The sequence below is a fragment of the Coloeus monedula genome (assembly GCF_965178545.1).
Source record: "Coloeus monedula genome assembly, chromosome: 18".
Classification (NCBI taxonomy): Eukaryota; Metazoa; Chordata; class Aves; order Passeriformes; family Corvidae; genus Coloeus; species Coloeus monedula.
This window is the reverse complement of record NC_138798.1, coordinates 14,982,373-15,001,132: the sequence shown is the minus strand read 5'-3', so window position 1 is coordinate 15,001,132 and position 18,760 is coordinate 14,982,373. Positions and strand designations below refer to the sequence as shown.

Below are 18,760 nucleotides of genomic sequence, written 5' to 3'. Positions count from 1 at the left end.
GAGATTCTGAGAATGCAGAAAACATGATCCCAACTCATCAACTGTTCAGTGGTGGCCTCAAGTCAGAGGTCTGCATTTGCCATTTCAGCATTCCAGCCCGACAGGAAGGATTTTTATCCAGTTCTCCATGTGCCATCCTCGAGAAGCAGTAGAGAATGTCAACTGATACCATTTTTCACTAGCATTAATATTCTTGTAAACTACAGAAATCAGGGAGTACAGAACCCATCCAATTATCCCCAGCACTGACCTCAGTGCAGATAAGCAGAGCTACTTGCTCCATCAGATGCTGTCATTAAATCTGCTGCCAAACACACATCAACCAGCCCAGTCTCTCAGCTGACAAATAAAAAGGAGATGTCAGACACCCACAGAATCACCACACTTCTTGCAAGAGGGATGGACATCACTTAAACCACATGGAAGTATTATCAGGAAGCAAAGATTTTGACATTTCTCATCTTCCCAACATGAAGCAATCATTTGCATTCCTTCCCCTGCTCGATCCACTTTTGCAAAGGGCCTGACCTTTCTGTTAATCATTGATAGAAGCATGCTCTTGTCTTAGATTAAAATGAAATCGATTTCCTGTTTGCCTCTACTTGCTTGCCTTTTTTACACATATTCAAGTCCTTCTCCGCTCCACTGCATTCTTCAAACTTACATTTTGGTACAGTTGCTTTGTAGCTCAAAGAAAGACATGAGAACAGGCAGTATTTTGGAACAGAAATTTTTAATGATTTAACACGTAGTACAGACACAGCTGAACAGCTCAACTACCAAGGAGGGAGGATGCAGTTTCTGTCCCATTGGATGGACAATGGTCACAATGCACTTCTGATCACATCCTGTTTTTCTAGGAGGGAAAAGGGACGGGAATTCCCACAAAGTTGTCCAAATTACAATGTTTCTTATGATTCCTTACAATTACTGCTTCACGCAGTGGTATCACCTGCTAAGGAATTATTATCAAGTTGGAAAAGAAAGCAAGAGCAAGCCATCAGCATCCTGACCTCATCAGCCATGGTGCAAACACATGAAGTGCTGGAATATGTCTCAGCAGGAATGATATGATAGACCAAGCTGATGGCCTTCCCTAGGGAAAATGATTATGAAGTGCTGGAAAGGGGTGAAGAATCTGTTTAACACTGAAAAGAGAAGCAACCTCTGCTACCCTCTGAAGACAGCATTTCACACTGCATCCTCACACTGTACCATGTCTGCTGCAGCAAGTTGCCATAGGATGGCAGCAAAGGGGAGACAGTTTTCAGTTGGATAAATTGCTAATGCTAAAGCTCTCAAGCTTTTGGAAAAACAAGATTTCCAAGACAATCTGCTGATGGAGCCATTATTTCACTTGATGACTTCTGGGAAAGAACAACAAAAGCAATGCAAGTGGATTTTATCAGATGGCTGGTACTACTTCTTGTACTACCATATGTAGTACCATATGCATTGTAGTCTTTATATCATATGCAATTGCAATAGCATTCTACAGATCTGCAGCAGGATACCCCACCACTGTTTGTTTTTCGTGGTTTTTATCTTCAACACCTCTGTAGACTTCTACGTTTTTATTTCATTTTCACTTTATGCAGTTTAAGCAAGCAGACGCAAAGTCAAAATTATGGGGGAGATGAATGGGATAAAAACAAGAGAAATGAAGCTCTGCATATAGAGAGGAACAGCTCAGTTTAGTCTAGCACTTGGACTTTGCAGGGGGAGCAGAAATTTAGTCAGCATTTACAGGTTCTCTACCCACCTTTTCTGTGTTGTGTGGCCTTTAGAAGGACAGAGTTGAAATTGCAACTTTAGAGAGCTAGGAGCAACTGTGGAGAACCAAGGCTGTTGTCATTCTGATCAGGCCACAATTCCAGAGTATGTCAAGTACGTCCAATAGCCAATCAAAAGCATCATGACTTCAGCTGAGCTCATGCAACACAGCTGTCCTCAAAGGAGGGTTTGCACCATGTTCTGATGTTCTAAATACCTCATGCACAAGGACATCATTAAACTGAAGTCCTACAACTCCACCCTTTTGCCTCCTGCACAACCAGGAGTGAAATACACTTGAAATACCAAGGCCTGAACAAGTTCAAGCAAACAAACCATCCCTGCTCCGTGTCAGCAAGAGGACCAGCAAAGAGCTGCTCACAAAAGTAGACTCCTCTTTGAGGAAACTGTTGCAGAGTAACAAGGAAAGTGTTCAGAGACAATAAACATCCCATCCTAGGCAGATCCCTGCTCTTCTCTTGTGCGATGGGACTTTGGCAGAAGAACAACTCCATTGGAGTTCTGAATGGTTTAAACTCCCGAAGAGCAACATAAGTACTATAGTGACAAATCCCAATATAATTCTTTTAGACTAAGGAGGAAAAAACCCCTACCAACTTTAGTCAGGATCTAAAACATCCCTTCTAGCTGACATAGCAAAGCAGGGACTGAAAGGCATCCACAACTAGCTATGCAAAGCATAAATACTGTCAGCCAGTGACCCATATAAAATGAATAAATAATTCATAATTACATATGTAGTGTACACCATGCACATCAAGAAGGGCTCCAAAGAGAGAAGCATAGTGGGCATGCTTTGCTCTCTAAAAGGAAAAATCCTCCCGTTACTACTGTCACTCTGGGAAGTCTCTGGAATGCAGAGACACAACTGAACCTCCATCTACAGCTGCAAAGACACATCAGATATTTTTCCCATGATGTTCTATAGCCTAGATCGACTCCGTGATCCCTGAAATTTAGAGGAAGTATTCAAAGAATGCACTGGCACTGTAGCACAGTACTAGCACTCTGAAGCAGGTGCATAATAAATTGAAGAAAGCAAGATTCAGTCCCGAAGAACTTAAGTTCCTTACTTCCTCTGTTCACCTCTGGGTTTGCCCCCACAGACAAGACAAGCTTTTTACACTGAGGCTTTGGTAAAGCAACAGCTGTTGTCTTGTTCTTCCAGATTCAAGTCTCCAGCTCCTTCCTTTTGTTGCTCAGATCCTGCAGCTCTCAAACAGGCAGGAGCTCTGGGGGATACTCGCCATAGCAGTATTTGGCAATTGGGTCTCTGTAGGTGTTCTCATGCTGCACACTCTGCCAGGAAGAGGAGGAGAAGCTTTAACAATACACACACATTGAAACAAGGCATCCCTTCACCAAACGACAAAACCCACAGCATTTATGCATATGCAAAAAAAGTCCCCAATTCTTCTACACATCAGAGTATCTTTGGCATCAAAGAACTCTGCATTGGCAGCATAGAAGAGCCAGTTAACCATAAAAGAGCAATGTTAACCAGAACCTCCTTTTGAGGAGAATACCCAAGTAGGTGGGAACAGATTCAATAATAAAAAAAAAAAAAAATCAGATATGTTTAGGCAGTATCATCAAATGTTCTAAGCAAGCAGAGCACAATAAAGTTGCTACTTGAGATGTGTGCATTTTTCTTGATAAAAGGTAGAGTTCAGATTTTATGGGTAAAAAAATCCCAGTAACTTTGGAGACATTTGGAACTCTATCCTTTGTTTGCAGTCCACCCCTATTGCTACCTGAAATACTGAAGCTGCAGGACATTGCCAACAGCACTTTCTAAAAGGGCCAATGCTTACTTAGACCAAAAACTTCTAATAAAATCACATGGGTAACAGAAGTTCACCTCTGTTCTTAATAAGCAAAAAAATTACAACATAGTTTTCAACTTGCTACACAGATGATTGTCAGTATATGGTAAAGTCTCCAACTGTACCATAAAATAGCATTCTGAGGCTACTGGGAACAGCTCGCACTGTTTTCATATTAATGAGATCTTCCCCAGAACTCATCCGAGATCTTCACTGGTCATTGAACTCAGTCTCTTTGTGGTTAAGCCCCTCTTTTCAAAAGAGAATGTGCAACTCATCCTGCTCTAATTATGTGCTTTGCCTTCAGACCGGCTCTCAGCCATAGCTTCAACTTTTAGGAAGATGCCCGTGTACATACAAACATGACACAGCAGCCATTCATAGGATTGAGCCCCATTTTCCAAGGGCACTTTTTTGGGCCCTGGACATGTGCTTGTGCCTTACCTGTGACGAAGTCCTACATTTGGCCAGACACAGCTCAAAGTGATCTTCCACTGCCATGAAGAGGTTTTGGAAAGCAATCGCTGCCCGGTTCAAGAACCGCTCCAGGAGATGTTGCTAAAGTGGTCAGCAAAGAGGAGGCAAAAACCAGAAATGCTCTACTTCAGCAAGGAGTAATCAAAGCCCATCCTAACCTACACAGCTCAGGTATCAGAGGAATAGTAAGCAACTCCACTCAGGATTTCTAGCAAGCACTGAAAGGCTAATGCCTCAGAACCCCAGCAGCAGGAAAAGAATCTAAGAGATGCTCACAGAATACGGGGAAGTGCCAGTTACAGAACCAATACTGGCTGGAGTAACTCTTCTGCAATCATTTCCCTTCAGCAAATGCAATTCCCCTGAAGCTGAAACACTTTGCAAGGCTCCCAGCATTTCCTCCCAAAGGTGGGAAGGATCAATTTTGTTAAAGCTTTATTTGTAGCTTGGCATATGGTCCTTGGAGGCTTTCCTCATCCTTCCAAGAAAAGGAACTGTCTGTCTAAGGAAAAAGCTCCTCACAAAGAAGCACGTTTAGCCACAGAGGAACCCGAGCAGCTGAGAACACCTGGAAAGCAGGAGAATGCCCATGTACCTTGCTGGGCTGCAGGCAGCAGGACACGCAGTACTCGTAGACGCTGCAGCAGCCATTGGGCAGGCAGCTGTCACAGCTGTACAACTTTGTGCTGGGCACATTCACATTGCAGCAGCCATTCACCAGCAGGTCCTTCCTCTCACAGATGTAGCCTAGAAAACAGCAACAGGAGTAACAACTGTCAATGCACGCTCCTCCATATGTTCTACAAAAATCTGTAGTAAGAATCACATTACTTAAGAACAGGTTTGTTTATCATTTAGTAGATTATGATCCCTCTCAGTCCTAAGTAGCCATTCTTTGAAATGGAGAGCGGCGCTTCAAACAGCATGGTGTTACCTGCACAATTATTATATCCTACTCTAATATGTGCTGTATATACAGTATGACTATTTAAATGCAGAATATTTAAGTTCTGACTTTTTTTGGGCATAGTTCCTTGTTGTGAAAGGGGAAGGGGATTGGCACTGATTGTATTGGAAAAAAAAATGACCCACATTTTTTCAATGGGTCTGTGTCTGGATAATTCTCTTACAGTTCAACATGAAGAGACTTAGATTTAGCCATGCAGGATAGCTGCAATATTCATTGCTGAGTGGAATCCTTAATGGTGTAGAAATATGGTGTATATCCTCATGGAAACTGTACTACTGCAGTGTTAGACTGTGAGAGATCGGTAATTTTTAGAGATCTTATGAACTGGCACTAAGCCTGAGTCAGGCAGTGCCAAATGTAACATTGATGCAAATCACAAAAGATGTGGTGGGTTTTCTACAGCCTTGATTTGTGGTCAGTAAAGATCCAGGGTCTAAGCAACAAGCACAGGTGCATGACACGAAAGAGTCTTTAACTTCTACCACTTAAAACAAGTGGTTAATAACCTTGGGTTTACAAGGGTCAGATGAGCTTGTTAACTGTGACAGAGCACTAATTACACCAGTCCTGAGCTGCCTCCATACAAGGCCAATAAGGTTTCCTCAATTACTCTCCCTAACCCCGCTGACAGTAGGAGCACACTGCAGGGAGACACAAATAGCTCTTGCAAGCACCTACAGTAAATTGAGCAGGAGTCAACGTTTGAGTTCTGTGCAAAGGTAACTGGAATTCTTTGACTTTAGTGAGGTCACAGTCACTCTCACACAGCCACGGGCCTGAGCTGAGCCTGCTGGGCCCAAGTCTGGTGTGCACAGAACCAAAGCATCGGCATCTGCAGCCACAGTGAAATTCACCCAGCCAGAGGAGACAAGGCCAAAGGCCGAGTAAAAATGCCTTAATAACGAGGAGTTGTTACAGGAAAGTGCCATCAGCAGTCAGACAGGCAAAGCAGCGTTCAACACTGCCATATCTAGAATAAATTCTTAGTATCAACTATACCCAGTTCATCTGTAATGAGGAGCTTCCCCTGCACAGAGTTCCTGCACTGGTTACTCAGCTGACTGCTGTTTCCCGAACTGAACTTCACCTTCCACATGATCGGCTGCTCATGCTCCTGCACTTGGAGGAGATTCCGATCTCTCACCATCCTTTCTTCCTGCAAGGAAAAACAGGAATGCAACCAAACAGACAAGTTCCTTCTGCCACTTCAAGCCACGTGCTTTCCCAGGATTAAAGATGCCTAGTACTTGTAAACTCCACAGCACAGGAAACTCCAGCTTTGATGCTGTAAACAACTTACTACTTGGTAATATACACAACAGGAAGATACACAGTCCAGTAAAGTGAGGGTATTCAAGCTCACCGAGGATCAGCTAACACAGCTGAACTCAGTTACTACAACCACAGAAGTAGTATATGTTATATTAAATAACAACTGCACGTATTTCTCTTTCCTGAGCCCTTTGCCAGTGGAATTACCACTGCAAGAGATACAACAACTACCAAACCCATTGGAGATTTTCTTTTTCCAGTTTTGGTTCAAACAACTATTGCTGTCAAACACAGTATCAGGCATTCCTATTTTAAACTCTTGCATCTATTACATATTTATAACGTCATTCTTACGGCCGCATAACCCAGGAGTTCGATGACAACACCTGAAGAACAAAAGTCAGCCTGGGATAAGGGATGTTTTAACCCCCGCCGCGGCGTGTCAGAGCCGGGGCCGGGGCCGGGGCCGGGGCCGGGGCCGGGGCCGGGGCCGGGGCGGGCACTGACCTGCTTGAAGGTGCTGGTGATGAAGTAAACGAGCGAGAGCCCAAAGACGACGCCGAGGACCCACCTCTTCCTTAGCAGCCGCCGCCAGAGCACGGCCCCGCAGGGCACCATGGCAGGCCCGGGGGCTCAGCCCGCCGCGACGAGGGGCAGCAGCGGCGGGGACAGCGCTGGCCCGGGACCGGCATCACCGGCGAGCCGGCAGCGAGGAGCGCAGAGCCCCGGGCGCCGCCGCGGCCCCAGCGCGGCCCGAGCGCTTCCGCCGGGCGGGCGGGGGAGGCGGAAGCCGCGGCCGGGCGTGCGCCGGGAGGGCGGGGGCGGGACCGGCGCCGCAACCGGGGCCGAGCCGGTGGGTACGGGGGGACCGCCGGGCCCGGGCCGGGCCGGGCTGAGCCGGGTTGGGCTGGGCAGGGCAGAGCTGGGCTGGGCTGGGTTGGGCTGGGCTAGGCTAGGCTAGCTCCCGCCCCGCTAGGGCCCTGCGCCACGGATCCCAACCGTGGGATCTCCTTTCCCCACCTACTCGGAAGAAAAGGCCTCGCTTATGTCTGTGTGTACATATATGTATGTATGTGTATGTATAGAATTGTATTTATAGATATATATGTGTGTATACCTATGTATAGCTATCTGTATAGGTATATCATGTATGTGTATGTGTGTATGCATATATAGAGACGTATATATGTATTTACATGTATGGAACCATATTAATAGATACGTGTGTGTGGGTATATGTATATACATATATGTATACCTATATATATATGTGTGTGTGTGTATATATGTGTATATGTATAGGACTGTGTTAATAGATGTGTATGTAGGTATACATTAATAGATCTATACCTATACCTATACATCTATGTGTACATAGATATGTGAATATATGTGTGTACACATATATATGAACATATGTGTATATATAGATGTATATATAAAAATATATATTATATGTGCATGTGTATATAAATACACTTATGAATATATGTATGGCACAACGAAGGCAGAGTACAACTCTGGGAGTGCTCCCGGGGATGCAGGTGCCAATCCCAGAGGGAAACAGCTTTGTTGGATCATGCACATGGGCAGGGCTTGAAGCGCCAAGGGTTCCTGCACCTCTCTGCCTTTCCCAGGGAGGTGGAGGGGTAAAACTCTTTGTGCTGTGCTGAAAATGACTCTCTGCATGTGCTTCTTCCAGGTTGGCCTGTGTGAGCACTGGGGGCCAGGTGCTTGACAGTCATTGGCTTGAAGGACCTGTGATGAGTGTGAAATTTGAACTGTCTTGGACTGTCTGAAGCACTCCAACTGTCAATGTCTGCACACTCTTGGGATTCCATCTCTCCCAGTGTGGCTGGCACCTTTCACCTCTGGATAAAGGTGTTGTTCAGGTACTGTGCTTTCAGACAGCTGGCAAACCTTCCCAGAGCCATTGTGCCTTTACACAGTACAGGTATAGGGCTACACATTTGTCTATATATTATCATGTGGTATGGAATGTTATAAATAATGTTATAACTTTTTATATTCAAGAGTATTTAGATTTTAGTCTTTACATTTTATTAAGTAGCTATTGTCTGGAGCCATTGTCTAGAGTTTGCAGATGGCATTTCTGTAGATTAAAATGAATAAGTTGCCTGTTTAAAAGAATATTGTCGTGACCTAACTGTATTTTTTTCATAAAAATACATTTTCTTTTACACATTTTCTTTTTCTTCCTCCCTCTCAGTTTTGCTTTGCAAAGCAAGTTCCTGCAGAAATAGAAGACGGGATTTCATTTCCCACGAGGGCGTTGAGTCGTGTCGCAGCGAGAGCCACTGTTAGATGTCCTGGTGTTCTTTGCCAGGACATGCCATCCCACAACTATACACTCCTGGTGACTGCCACGTCCTGCAGAAGGGGACCTGACTAATTCCTGCCCAGCCTGGAGACCCATGTGCTCCCATTTCCCATTCAAAGTTGTCTCTTTGCGAGTGTACTGAGAAACAAATGGGAGCTCGAGGTGCTCTGTCACAGAAGCAAATGATTCCTGCCAGCCATGTCCCCAGCTGAGTGGGTCCCACAGCCCTCTGCCCCCAGGGTCTGTGCCAGTAGCCACACTGGGATTTGCTGAGCCACAGGGTTCATGTTGAGCGTGTTGTGTTTTAAGGTTTTGAGGAAAATGCAGAGGCGGCACAGCAGCAACACTGACAACGTGCCTCCTGAAAGGTAAATCCTTCCCCTTCTTCTTTCCTCCATTTTTCTCTCCTGAGAGGAGTGTTCTGATTTAAGTGTAGGGGGTGTTTTAGAAGATGAAAGCTCAGAATTGAGAAAGACGTCACATTCCTGTGCATGTGGTGTGGCCAGGCTTTCTGCTCAAGTTTGGGGATTCTAGAGACCGGTTTACTTTTCTCCTTCCTATAAGTTATTGATTGCTGCCAACCACAGTGTTTCAGGATGATGATCCAATATGGCACAACTGGGAGACAGCTGGCTTAGCATGGGCAGGATGCTTGGAGCTCTGGAGGAGAGATTCATGGCACAGCCCTGTGGGGAACCTGAGCGCCATCGGTGTGCAGGGATGGACCTGTGTGAACAAGAACGATTTACACTTCTCTTATTAAGGTGTTTAAATAAAGTCTGCTGGTCTGAAGCTCCCAACTACTCTGATTTAGTGTTTTATAAAGAGTTTGGGTGACCCTCTGCATCTTCCCAGAGTCTGTATCTATCTTCACGTATGTGAGTATTTAGAAGTAGAATACCTCTAATTTGTTTCTGTAATTATGACAGCAGCAAGGGAGCCTTGCTGCTGTTGTTGTTCTGGTACTAAATATTCCCTGGTGCTTTCCCAGAGTTGGAGCATGACTTTTTTTTTTTTCCCCCAAAGAAGAAACTAATCTAATTACTCCAAGATAAAGATGGAACTGACGAATTTCATTGCTCTGTTTGAGCTGAGATTATAGGTGAAAGATCATTAGCAAATATTTTATTTTCTATAGTGGTTTTGCAGTTAGAGTTGAAGCCTTATGTCATGGCCATTGCTAGCATGGTACCATTCTTAATTTCAGAGGGGAAAAAAGCCATTTTCAGTTTTTTTCTGCATGGTGCTTCTGATTTTCAACAGGGTAAATCCATATTGTCAGGAACAGAGGCTGAAGTTTTTCTAACTGTAGAAGGAAATGCTGTTGCTGCTGGTCTTCACTTTTGTTAACTTCAGCAGCCTCACAATTTCAACAAACAAACCTTGTTTGTTTTTAAATATGTCCCAGATTAATTCCTTCCTGCTGAAAGCACAGTCATGTATCCTGGTAATATTATTCCAAACAATAGTTGTGTCTTTATTTGTAACACTGTGTTCCACCCAGTCTGTTTGTTACATTCCCAGATGTGAGTTGTGTATACACCCCTGAATTGTAGTGTTAGGTGTGAATTTGAAGACCTGGCTGATGAATATTTTGGACCAGAAAGAGGTGTGCAATGTCTTGTTGACTTGATTCCTTGCTGAAGCCTGCAGAGAGATGGTGGGAATGGGGTGCAGCTATAAAAAGCCTTATTAGGAGTTTACTTAGTGGGAAGGTTTGCCTGGAGAGGTTTGAATCTGTCCCCAGAGGGAGGTGAAAAGCAGTGCTTTGTGCCCTGTAAGTGCCGGGGGAGGCTTTTCAACCCATGGGGGAGAGAGGGTTGAGGGCCTTGTGACCACTATTCCTAAAGTTAGAGATCTCCCAGGATTAAAATCAAGAGGGACCAAAGCTCTGCAACATGCCTTATTTGTGGGCTTTGCCTCTTGCTGAGGTTTATTTATTGTTTGCTCTCCTTCTTCAAGTTAGAGAAGTATTTGCTGTCTGTCAGGCATTTACTGCCTGGTGATTATTCTACTCCTTGCCTGCATTGTTCCCTCTCATCTAAACTTTCCTTGTATTGACTTCTAGTGAAGAAAAGCTGTTATCTTTTGCTGTTAGGATGAAGATATTTATACTTTCTTTTTGTAATCTGGGTGTATTCCAACACACTCAGGACAGAATCAGTGCCAGAACCAGTTCTGTCCAGTGCCCAGTAATTTGGGTACATCCATGTCCAATTTGCAAAAAATATCAAAATAAAAGAATTTGTCAGGACCCATGAGCACATCCTTCACTTTTGTGAAGGACACATAGGCAGCTCCCAACACTTCTCTTCCCCTGATGATTCTGTCTCTTGCTGATGCAGTTCATCAGTGGGCAGGTAGTGGTTGTCCCTAAATAAAGACAGAAGATTTTGGGGGTAACTCATTGCTTTGAATTAGCTTGGTTAATTTGTTTGTTTATAGTATGGCTTGACTTGGTGGTGTTGTGGCAAGTTCCATGGGGTTTTGTATGTTTTTCTTTAAGTACTCAAATCATTATAGAAGATATTGGATTTGGTATTGGGTGTATTATTTCTTTGTTTTCTCCAAAAGTAAACAGGGTGTTTGGGAGCTTCATTCCTTGGGTGAAGGAACTGATGCATTTTGGTCAGGTCTGCAGAGGTTCTCTGATCTCATCTGAGGAGTCTGGTTACTGGCCTCTAGTTCTGCAGCTGTAACTTCCCGAGAGCAGGTAGAGGGAAAAGCATCTGTCATCTGGAGACCTTCTTGTTCTGATAGTGTGTGAGGAACTCTGGAATCACTGCAGTCAGGGTTGGGCTAAAACACCACGAAGTTCTGTGTACTCTTTTTTATTTAAACGCTTTAATCTCTGCCCACTGCAGAAACCGGAGCCAGACGGTCAGTTCTGAAACCAGCGTGGATGAAAGTGGAGTTTTTGAAAGCCTGAAGGCTGAAGCCTCCTCTCCACAGCAGCTGTTCTCGGGGCTGGCCGGGATCCCCTCGGGCACCATCACAGCCACGCCCTTCCAGTCCGGGCTGGTGCTGGGCTCTTCAGCCGGAGGTGGGGAAGTGTTCATCCAGATGCCAGCCCCGAGGGAGGAGGGGGCCAGCCGAGCTGAGGGAGCCCCGTTTCACCACCGGCAGCCATCCCATCACTTCCACCATGGCCACCACCGGGGCTCCTCTCTGCTGCACATGGCAGGGGGGGACCGGCACGGGCACGCTGAGGAGGGCACTGAGGAACAGGCTGGAACTCCAGCCCCAGCTCTTTCTGAGCTAAAAGCTGTGATTGGTTGGCTGCAGAAGGGACTTCCCTTCATCTTGATCCTCCTGGCTAAAGTTTGTTTCCAGCACAAGCTTGGTGAGCATCCATCCTTTTTGAACTGTGTTTAGAGAGTTTAGAGGAGGCTTTATCAGGCTGTGATGTCTGACACATTTATCCATGTGGCAGTGTCCAGATGGAGTCTAGCACGAAGGGAACATATTCAAATGCATGGGATAATGCATGTGATAAATTCACCCTACTTTCAGTCCAAGCTGTTTTCATCTGGGTCAGATCCATCCGTTTCCTGCGCGTACCAGTTCTGTTCCTTTTCCTGATTTCTCCTTGACATTCCTGTGAGGCTGAGGATGTTACCAAGGCTTCTCCCTCAGAGCTCTCTCTAGGAGAGATGAGGAGAGCTTACACTGGTGATAGCAAAGATTTCTGTGTAGTGCAGAAGAGATCAGGGGGGTGAGACTCTTGTCTTGCTGGCAGTTGTGAAATCAAGTCAAACAGCAGCAGCAGTTACACTCTGACAGAGCCTTTCCCTGCAGGAATTGCTGTGTGCATTGGCATGGCCAGCACCTTTGCCTACGCCAACTCCACGCTCCGAGAACAGGTTGCTTTGAAGGTGAGTTCAGCATTTTACCTTCTTATGTTCCCAGGAAACGTTTTCCATGCACAAAATATCATCCGTGTTGACCCTTTAATTGCAGCGTAGGGCTGAGTGCATTTATTTGTGGACAGCTCTGTCTTCTTCCTCTTCTCCCCATGGATGCTCTCCCACAGTTTCTCTCCTGCTTTTTTGTGAAAGTGTGGCATAGTCAAACAAACAGAGGACAGGTCAGGGATGTTGTAATCTGCATCTCCCTCTGCCTTTGTTTGGCAGTGCCTATTCCAGCACTTCTCTGCACCTTGGTTTCCCATTACGTACAGCAGAGATGCTGAAGCCTATTTGACTTGTTAATGATGAGATTTAACTTATTAGCATTTAGATAATGTTTTGAGATGTTCAGCTGAAAGATTTCGTAGATGTATTGCTTGCTAGTGGCTTTATAATGCTCTGTGCATAATATGCTTAGAATATAAAGAAACCAGCAGATGTTTTCAGGTCTTCTCATTTTCTGTGTCAGGAGAACAGTTCAACAGCACTATAAGCACAAGGCTAGAATTGCTTTTTTGTTAAAATTACATGAGTTGCACAGGTGCATACTTGTATCTACCAGCAGCAGTGGAATCAGTGTGATCCAACGCTGAATGACCAGATAAATGGCACAGTCCAGTAACAGATTGCTGTTGCCTTGCTCTCTGCACCTCTGCCCTTCCAGCAGTGTGCCCCTTCATCTGCCTGCTTTAAATCTCATCTTAACAGTCCTGGCTGTTGAACAGCTAGAGACCTCCCTTCTTAATAAATCAGCCCAGCAGAAAAATGGTGGATGTTTTCCTCTCAGGAATAAAATTTACTCCCCAAAACTTACTGAGGGCCGAGACGCAGGACAGTATCTTCTGCCATCCAGCTTCTGTCTGTAACATTCCATGTGTTTTGAAATGCAAAATTTCCACTTCTTTTGACCTTTAATTATTTTGTCAATCAAAAATGCATGTTCCAAAATGCTTTAGGATAACATCCAGATGTGCTGCATGTAGTGATGGGGTATGTTTGATTTAGCTAAGCCTTCCACTGAGTGACTTTGGATCTATTTCTAAAACACCCCTTTGATCCTTTTGACCCCTTGAATTGTCACTCCAACCAGGTGACAGCTCAGAATTTAGGACAATATGTGGAATAGACTTTTTTTAATCTGCTTGTCATACTGCATTTTAAATATCAGAAGATTTTAGATGTCCCAAGAAAGATCCCAACTTTGAAGATGCATTCTGCAAGTAAGGCTGCTGTTCTCACCAGCTTATTTTAATTAATTTCTCTAAAGTTACCTCATTGAAAAGGTTAACTGAGTGAGAGGCATTTCTGCTTGTGTTTATGTATGTCTTTACCTAGCAGACTACTTCTTAGTCCTGTGAGAATAAACTAATTACTGCACCCTTTGGTACATATTTGCATCCCCAGGGTTGGATTTTTCAGCAGCTGAAGGCTCAGCTCAAGTCTTGACATTTCGAGTTGAAATAACTCTGCTGCTTTTCCTTGCTCAGGAGAAGAGATCAGTGTTGGTTGTCTTCTGGATCCTGGCCTTTCTCACTGGAAACACCCTGTACTTGCTTTACACATTCAGCTCTCAGCAGCTTTACAACAGGTAGGCAAAATTTACATTGTACAGGATGGAAGCAGGTGATAATTTCCAGGGAGGAGAAGAGGGAAACCCCCCTTTCCCCGCACTTTGGGAGGAAGTGTGTGTGCCTAAAGGATCTGCTGTCTTTGTTACATCTTTGTAATACCTTTCAGTGCAGGAAAAGAATGTGTGTCACTTTACCAGTGGATTGTGCTCCTATCAATAAAGGGCATACACAGTGTATAAATGGGCCAGGGTGTGATGATATCAAAACACGGTGGATCCTTTTCAAGAGGGACCTCTGAATTCCCATTTTGACCACTGCAACTGAACATAAAGTGCAGGTGTCAGAGGCAGATAAGGAACTGACCCACTGATTTTCCTCTTCCTATAATAGTCTGTCAAGCTTTGAGTCTAGGTCAGGAAAAGAAATAGCAGTGTTTTACTCCAGTGTTCTCAGAGCTTGGAGGCACTTGGATTTGAGGTAGTTAAGATAGCCTTGCCTTACAAATCCTGGCTAAATTAGTTCTCAAATACAGGAAGGTCTGTACTAATGGATTTGGTTCAGCACTGTCCCTGCTTATGATAAAGCAGATAGGAATAATGACAGATAGGAAGCAAAGAAAGGGGGAGAGCTGCAGGGCTTGAATGTGTGGGTCTGGATGGGAGGCCAAGCCATGGGATTCACTGTATGGAGCTTGTGGGAGGGAGTGGAAAGGAAGGAACAGGAATGGCAGAAAGGTGTGGAAGTGATATTTGTTTGCACCACAGGGTAACAGTGTGTCTCTAAGAAGGTGGTCAAGGTTAAAAGCATGAATGGGTCTAGTTTAAAATAAAGGCTAGATCGTCTAAAATAAAGGGGTTTTAGCAATTTGGGGCCATCCTACAGACAGTTTAGAGCATGGCTTGTGACCAGTGGACAGGCTAGGCCACACCTCCATGAAAAGCCCTGTTCCTGAGTGCTGCAGTGGTGTCATGTTCAGGGTGGTGTATCTCTTGCTTGCTGTGTGGGGACCTGGGACTGTTTACAACCCAGGCTTGTCAAGTTAGAAATGCCTGCTTCAGTTTTGTTTCCTTCTGGCTTATTTTTCATTTCCTGATTTTTTTTTCCTTGTTTCTAGTGCACGAATAGTAGTAAAGTCTCTGATTCTGTTTCTGTTTTTAGGGTGTAATTTTACCTGTTGTGCTGTGCCAGTGTTGTGAGTATTTTAAATTCATGTTCAGGCTTTTCATGTTGGGTTGGTTACTTTACTTTGCTTTTTTTTTTTTCCTGTTTAGTTTTTGCTTTCTACCATGAGGCTTTAGCAGGTAGATACCCTGAAGGTGAATCCTGTTTTTTCAGCCTGAGAAGGGTCTTGTTCTCATTATTGCTCAAGTCAGTAGCTCCTGCACATTGCTGGATGAAATTCTGCTGTCCCAGATTCCACTTTTTTAAACAGCAAATGTTCAGCCCAGTAAATGACATTATGTAAGGGGCATCACTTTTTTGGACCGTTGGTTCAGGTAAGAGTATTAACAGAGCCCAGCTCTTGTTCTGCTTCAGGCAGTGGCCACTGTCAGAGCATGACACATGTGAAGTTCTGACCTTTCTGCTGTGTCTGGTACAGAGTTTCCTGTGTCACCACTTTGTTTCATGTCCACAAGTAGCTTTAGGGACTGTGCCCCTGTGGCAAACGAGCCTCAGAGGCTGTGGGGGTGTTCATTTCCCCAGGCAACCAGAACTGTTCTGAGCAGGACTTCCAGGACAAGCTTTTACACCCAGATCCCATGGAGCAAGCCTGTGCACTAAGGGCACTATCAGCACACCAGAGGCTCTGTTGCAGTGGGAAAGGCAGGTTATGGAGATTGCTGTCTTCCAAAGCAGACTTTATAGGTGTTTGGGTCCTGTTTTGTGATAGTGGGCAAACCTGCTGGCCTCAGTAGAAGTGGGCAAGAGCAAAGTCAAGAGGCCCACAGGAACCACAGGTCTAATTTGCGTGTCTTCCTCCTCTTGCCCTTGAGAACTTCCCTGAAGTTCAGGGGAGTTTCTAGGCTCTCTCTAGCCAGCAGTGGATACAAGAAGCTTGAGCAAGCTTCTCCTCAGTGGTATTTGAGCTGTGGTGCCTCGTGCCTTTCAGCCTTATATTCCTGAAACCCAGCCTGGACAGGCTGGACTTCTTCGACCTCATGTGGATCGTAGGCATCGCAGACTTTGTGCTGAAGTACCTCACCATTGCCCTGAAATGCCTCATCGTGGCCCTGCCCAAGATCATCCTCGCTGTCAAGTCAAAGGTAGGAGACTCTTCTTGATGCACAAACCTTTGTCTTTGATAATCTGATACCTTTACCACACATGTGCAGTGTGGAATCGGAGAATCGTGGAATGATTTGGGTTGGAAGGGTCCTTAATGACCACCCAGTTCCATCCCCTGCCATGGGCAGGGACACCTTCCACTGTCCCAGGCTGCTCCAAGCCCCGTCCAACCTGGCCTTGGGCACTGCCACGGATCCAGGGGCAGCCACAGCTGCTCTGGGCGCCCTGTGCCAGTGCCAAATATGGATGGAATAATAAAAATATTAAAATCTCTCGATAAACCTTTGGCAGAAAGTCACCTGGGTATCGAAGTTTGGTTTTTGAGCCATCACAGGCCTGAGCAAGGATTTGGTACTACCAGCAATGATGAAAGTCTAGAGAGGTGAGGTAAGAACTCTTTGAGGAGGAATTGGTTCTAGCAGCCAGATAACTGCTTCTCTTATTGACCTTAAGTCCTGTCTTCTGAGTAACCTCTTTAAATTCATATTTCTAAAGCAGGAACCTCTTCATGTCATGAGAAGAAATTGCAAGTATTTGTCTCTTTGACTTGCCACTTGGGTCAAAGAAGTGACTGGGTTAAACTGAAGCTACAGATGCCACAAAAGACAGCACCAGTTCTAACCATGGGTGAAGAAATACTTTAATTAAATGCTTCATATATTTAAATGTTCATGAAACCATATGTAGAATGGGTCTAACTTGAAACTTTCATACTACATTCTCTCTTAAAATACCTTTTGATATGTTTTTACTTTTACAGATGTCTCATGCTGCCTCTTCCTCCACTCCCATGTAGCATCCACATTTCAGTGGCAAATGTAGCAATGTGTATTATTTGCATTCAATAAAGAAACCTTCTGGCAGCTGTTGGGATGAAAGGCACTCTGTAGATGCAAGGTACCAGCATTAATTGCTGAAAGTCTCAGGCAGGGCACTTCAGGGGGTATCTAAACTGGGAATAGTTTTGCTTAGAAATGACATGGGTGGCAGGGGAGTTGAGCAGTTTGTTCCTGCACAGCAGGGATATCTAAGGTGGTTATTAATTTATTTCTGGCAATTGTCCAGCTTTTTTTTTTTTCTTTCTTCTATTATTATTATTATTATATTTTGGGAGATTCATGTGCTGGGTCAGAGCATAATCCAGCCTGGGGAGGGAGGGAGAAGTGATGTGAATAGTCTTCCCAAGATAAATTGCAGTGTTGGAAAAGGTTCACAGCCTTCGCTTGCTTGTCTGAGAGCCATCCCAAGTACTCATTAATCCTTGTCGGGAGAGAAGAAAGAGAAGGGGTCTTTATTTGCAGCTCCAGTGAGGGGCTGGTAGGATCACATCTGTCAAGGGCCTATAATGACTCAGAGCACAGATGCTTCATTTTTAATACCTTTTTCTGGAGAGCAATGTGTCTCACTTTTTTTAAGCCCCTTTTTGTCTTAGGATGTTGTGGATGGTCTCACTGTCCCCTGACACCTGAGACTGCTGTTACCCACCACTAGATCTGGATTTGGTTTTCTCCCCCACTCTGCACTGCAGCCATTAAGCCAGCCAGGGATGAAATCTGGTGTAACAAATTAAGCAAGATCCAACTGGGATGGGAGAGCTCCAGGAGAACCACAGGACACCGTGGAAATTGTAATTGGTAATCACATAGCTGAGCTCCTTCCCTGAGCCTGGTGACACAGCTGACTGCTGCAGGCCAGCACAGTGCCACGCAGATGAGGGGTTTTAAGTGGAAGCTTTTGCTCAGTTAGAACACTTCTAGTGCAATTTAGGCACGTGAACTTTGACCAAAATTTTTATCAAGTGTTTTGCTATCTGCTGTGTGAATACTTACCAGATACAAAGTTACTCTCTTCTTCCCAATGTTCTCCTAGTAGTATTTCTGCTTGAAGGCCAGCTTGGAGTTTATGACCTTCTGGGTGGCTGTCACTTAATGCTAACAGGCTGCTGGAGAAATATAAATTTAACTCAGTAGAGCTAGATGTTTTCGAGATGTGTATTGATATGTAGTGAGAAGTTTTTGTGCCAATATAACTACTCAGAACAGCAGCCTCTTGCTCCCCTAATAGAGGGCCTGAAGTGGAGGTTGCTGTGCCCTGAGGGGTGGAGTTCAGCAGAGAGGGATTTAATCCTGAGCTCCCTTGCAGTCCCCTCTTGCTGGCAGTCAGCAGTAGATCCTAAAACTTGCCCGTGGATGGGGTGGGGGGAACTTTAATCATCCTGCACTCAGCCTCTGAGCTGGCTCTTCAGAATTTCCTCATTTTGGAAGTTCAAAGGCACTTGCAAAGCTAGCCTGGCTTTTCCTGCTTCTCCTTGGGAT

The 18,760-nt window shown here is 44.8% G+C and overlaps 2 protein-coding genes across 7 annotated transcripts; one reads left to right on the top strand and one right to left on the bottom strand.

Annotated features, from left to right (window-relative positions):
* Window positions 1-726: 726 nt before the first annotated feature.
* On the bottom strand, window positions 727-7,112 carry LOC309579810 (SREBP regulating gene protein). Of its 2 annotated transcripts, none has more exons than XM_082293301.1 (5): window positions 6,847-7,112; window positions 6,067-6,223; window positions 4,693-4,844; window positions 4,065-4,178; window positions 727-3,093 (listed from the first exon to the last, which is right to left on the bottom strand). In XM_082293301.1, exons 1-5 carry the CDS (start codon window positions 6,955-6,957, stop codon window positions 3,010-3,012), a joined length of 618 nt encoding a protein of 205 aa, XP_082149427.1. In that variant the 5' UTR covers window positions 6,958-7,112; the 3' UTR covers window positions 727-3,009. The 2 variants fall into 2 exon arrangements, with proteins under 2 accessions (XP_082149427.1, XP_082149428.1); XM_082293302.1 differs by having other exon boundaries at window positions 6,911-7,112.
* A 51-nt stretch (window positions 7,113-7,163) lies between these two features.
* Window positions 7,164-17,502, top strand: LOC309579794 (RING finger and transmembrane domain-containing protein 2-like). Of its 5 annotated transcripts, none has more exons than XR_014226921.1 (9): window positions 7,164-7,192; window positions 8,042-8,231; window positions 8,570-9,048; window positions 11,545-12,023; window positions 12,479-12,555; window positions 14,076-14,176; window positions 16,270-16,423; window positions 16,737-16,827; window positions 16,944-17,502. XR_014226921.1 is itself a non-coding variant. In XM_082293282.1 (8 exons), the coding sequence occupies exons 3-8, from the start codon at window positions 8,966-8,968 to the stop codon at window positions 16,767-16,769; spliced, it is 927 nt and encodes a 308-aa protein (XP_082149408.1). In that variant the 5' UTR covers window positions 7,164-7,192; window positions 8,042-8,231; window positions 8,570-8,965; the 3' UTR covers window positions 16,770-17,502. The 5 variants fall into 5 exon arrangements, 3 of the variants coding, with proteins under 3 accessions (XP_082149408.1, XP_082149410.1, XP_082149409.1); XR_014226922.1 differs by having other exon boundaries at window positions 16,737-16,832; window positions 16,941-17,502; XM_082293282.1 differs by having other exon boundaries at window positions 16,737-17,502.
* Window positions 17,503-18,760: the final 1,258 nt, after the last annotated feature.

What these genes read in the sequence shown, in the direction of transcription:
- LOC309579810 (XM_082293301.1), bottom strand. Translation starts at nt 6,957, where the DNA reads ATGGTGCCCTGCGGGGCCGTGCTCTGGCGGCGGCTGCTAAGGAAGAGG. An exon ending in TCACCAGCACCTTCAAGCAG is followed by an intron (nt 6,224 to 6,846) that starts GTCAGTGCCCGC and finishes TTTTCCTTGCAG; the next exon opens with GAAGAAAGGATGGTGAGAGA. An exon ending in GCTGCCTGCAGCCCAGCAAG is followed by an intron (nt 4,179 to 4,692) that starts GTACATGGGCAT and finishes TGACCACTTTAG; the next exon opens with CAACATCTCCTGGAGCGGTT.
- LOC309579794 (XM_082293282.1), top strand. Translation starts at nt 8,966, where the DNA reads ATGTTGAGCGTGTTGTGTTTTAAGGTTTTGAGGAAAATGCAGAGGCGG. An exon ending in TTGTTTCCAGCACAAGCTTG is followed by an intron (nt 12,024 to 12,478) that starts GTGAGCATCCAT and finishes CTTTCCCTGCAG; the next exon opens with GAATTGCTGTGTGCATTGGC. An exon ending in TCTCAGCAGCTTTACAACAG is followed by an intron (nt 14,177 to 16,269) that starts GTAGGCAAAATT and finishes CGTGCCTTTCAG; the next exon opens with CCTTATATTCCTGAAACCCA.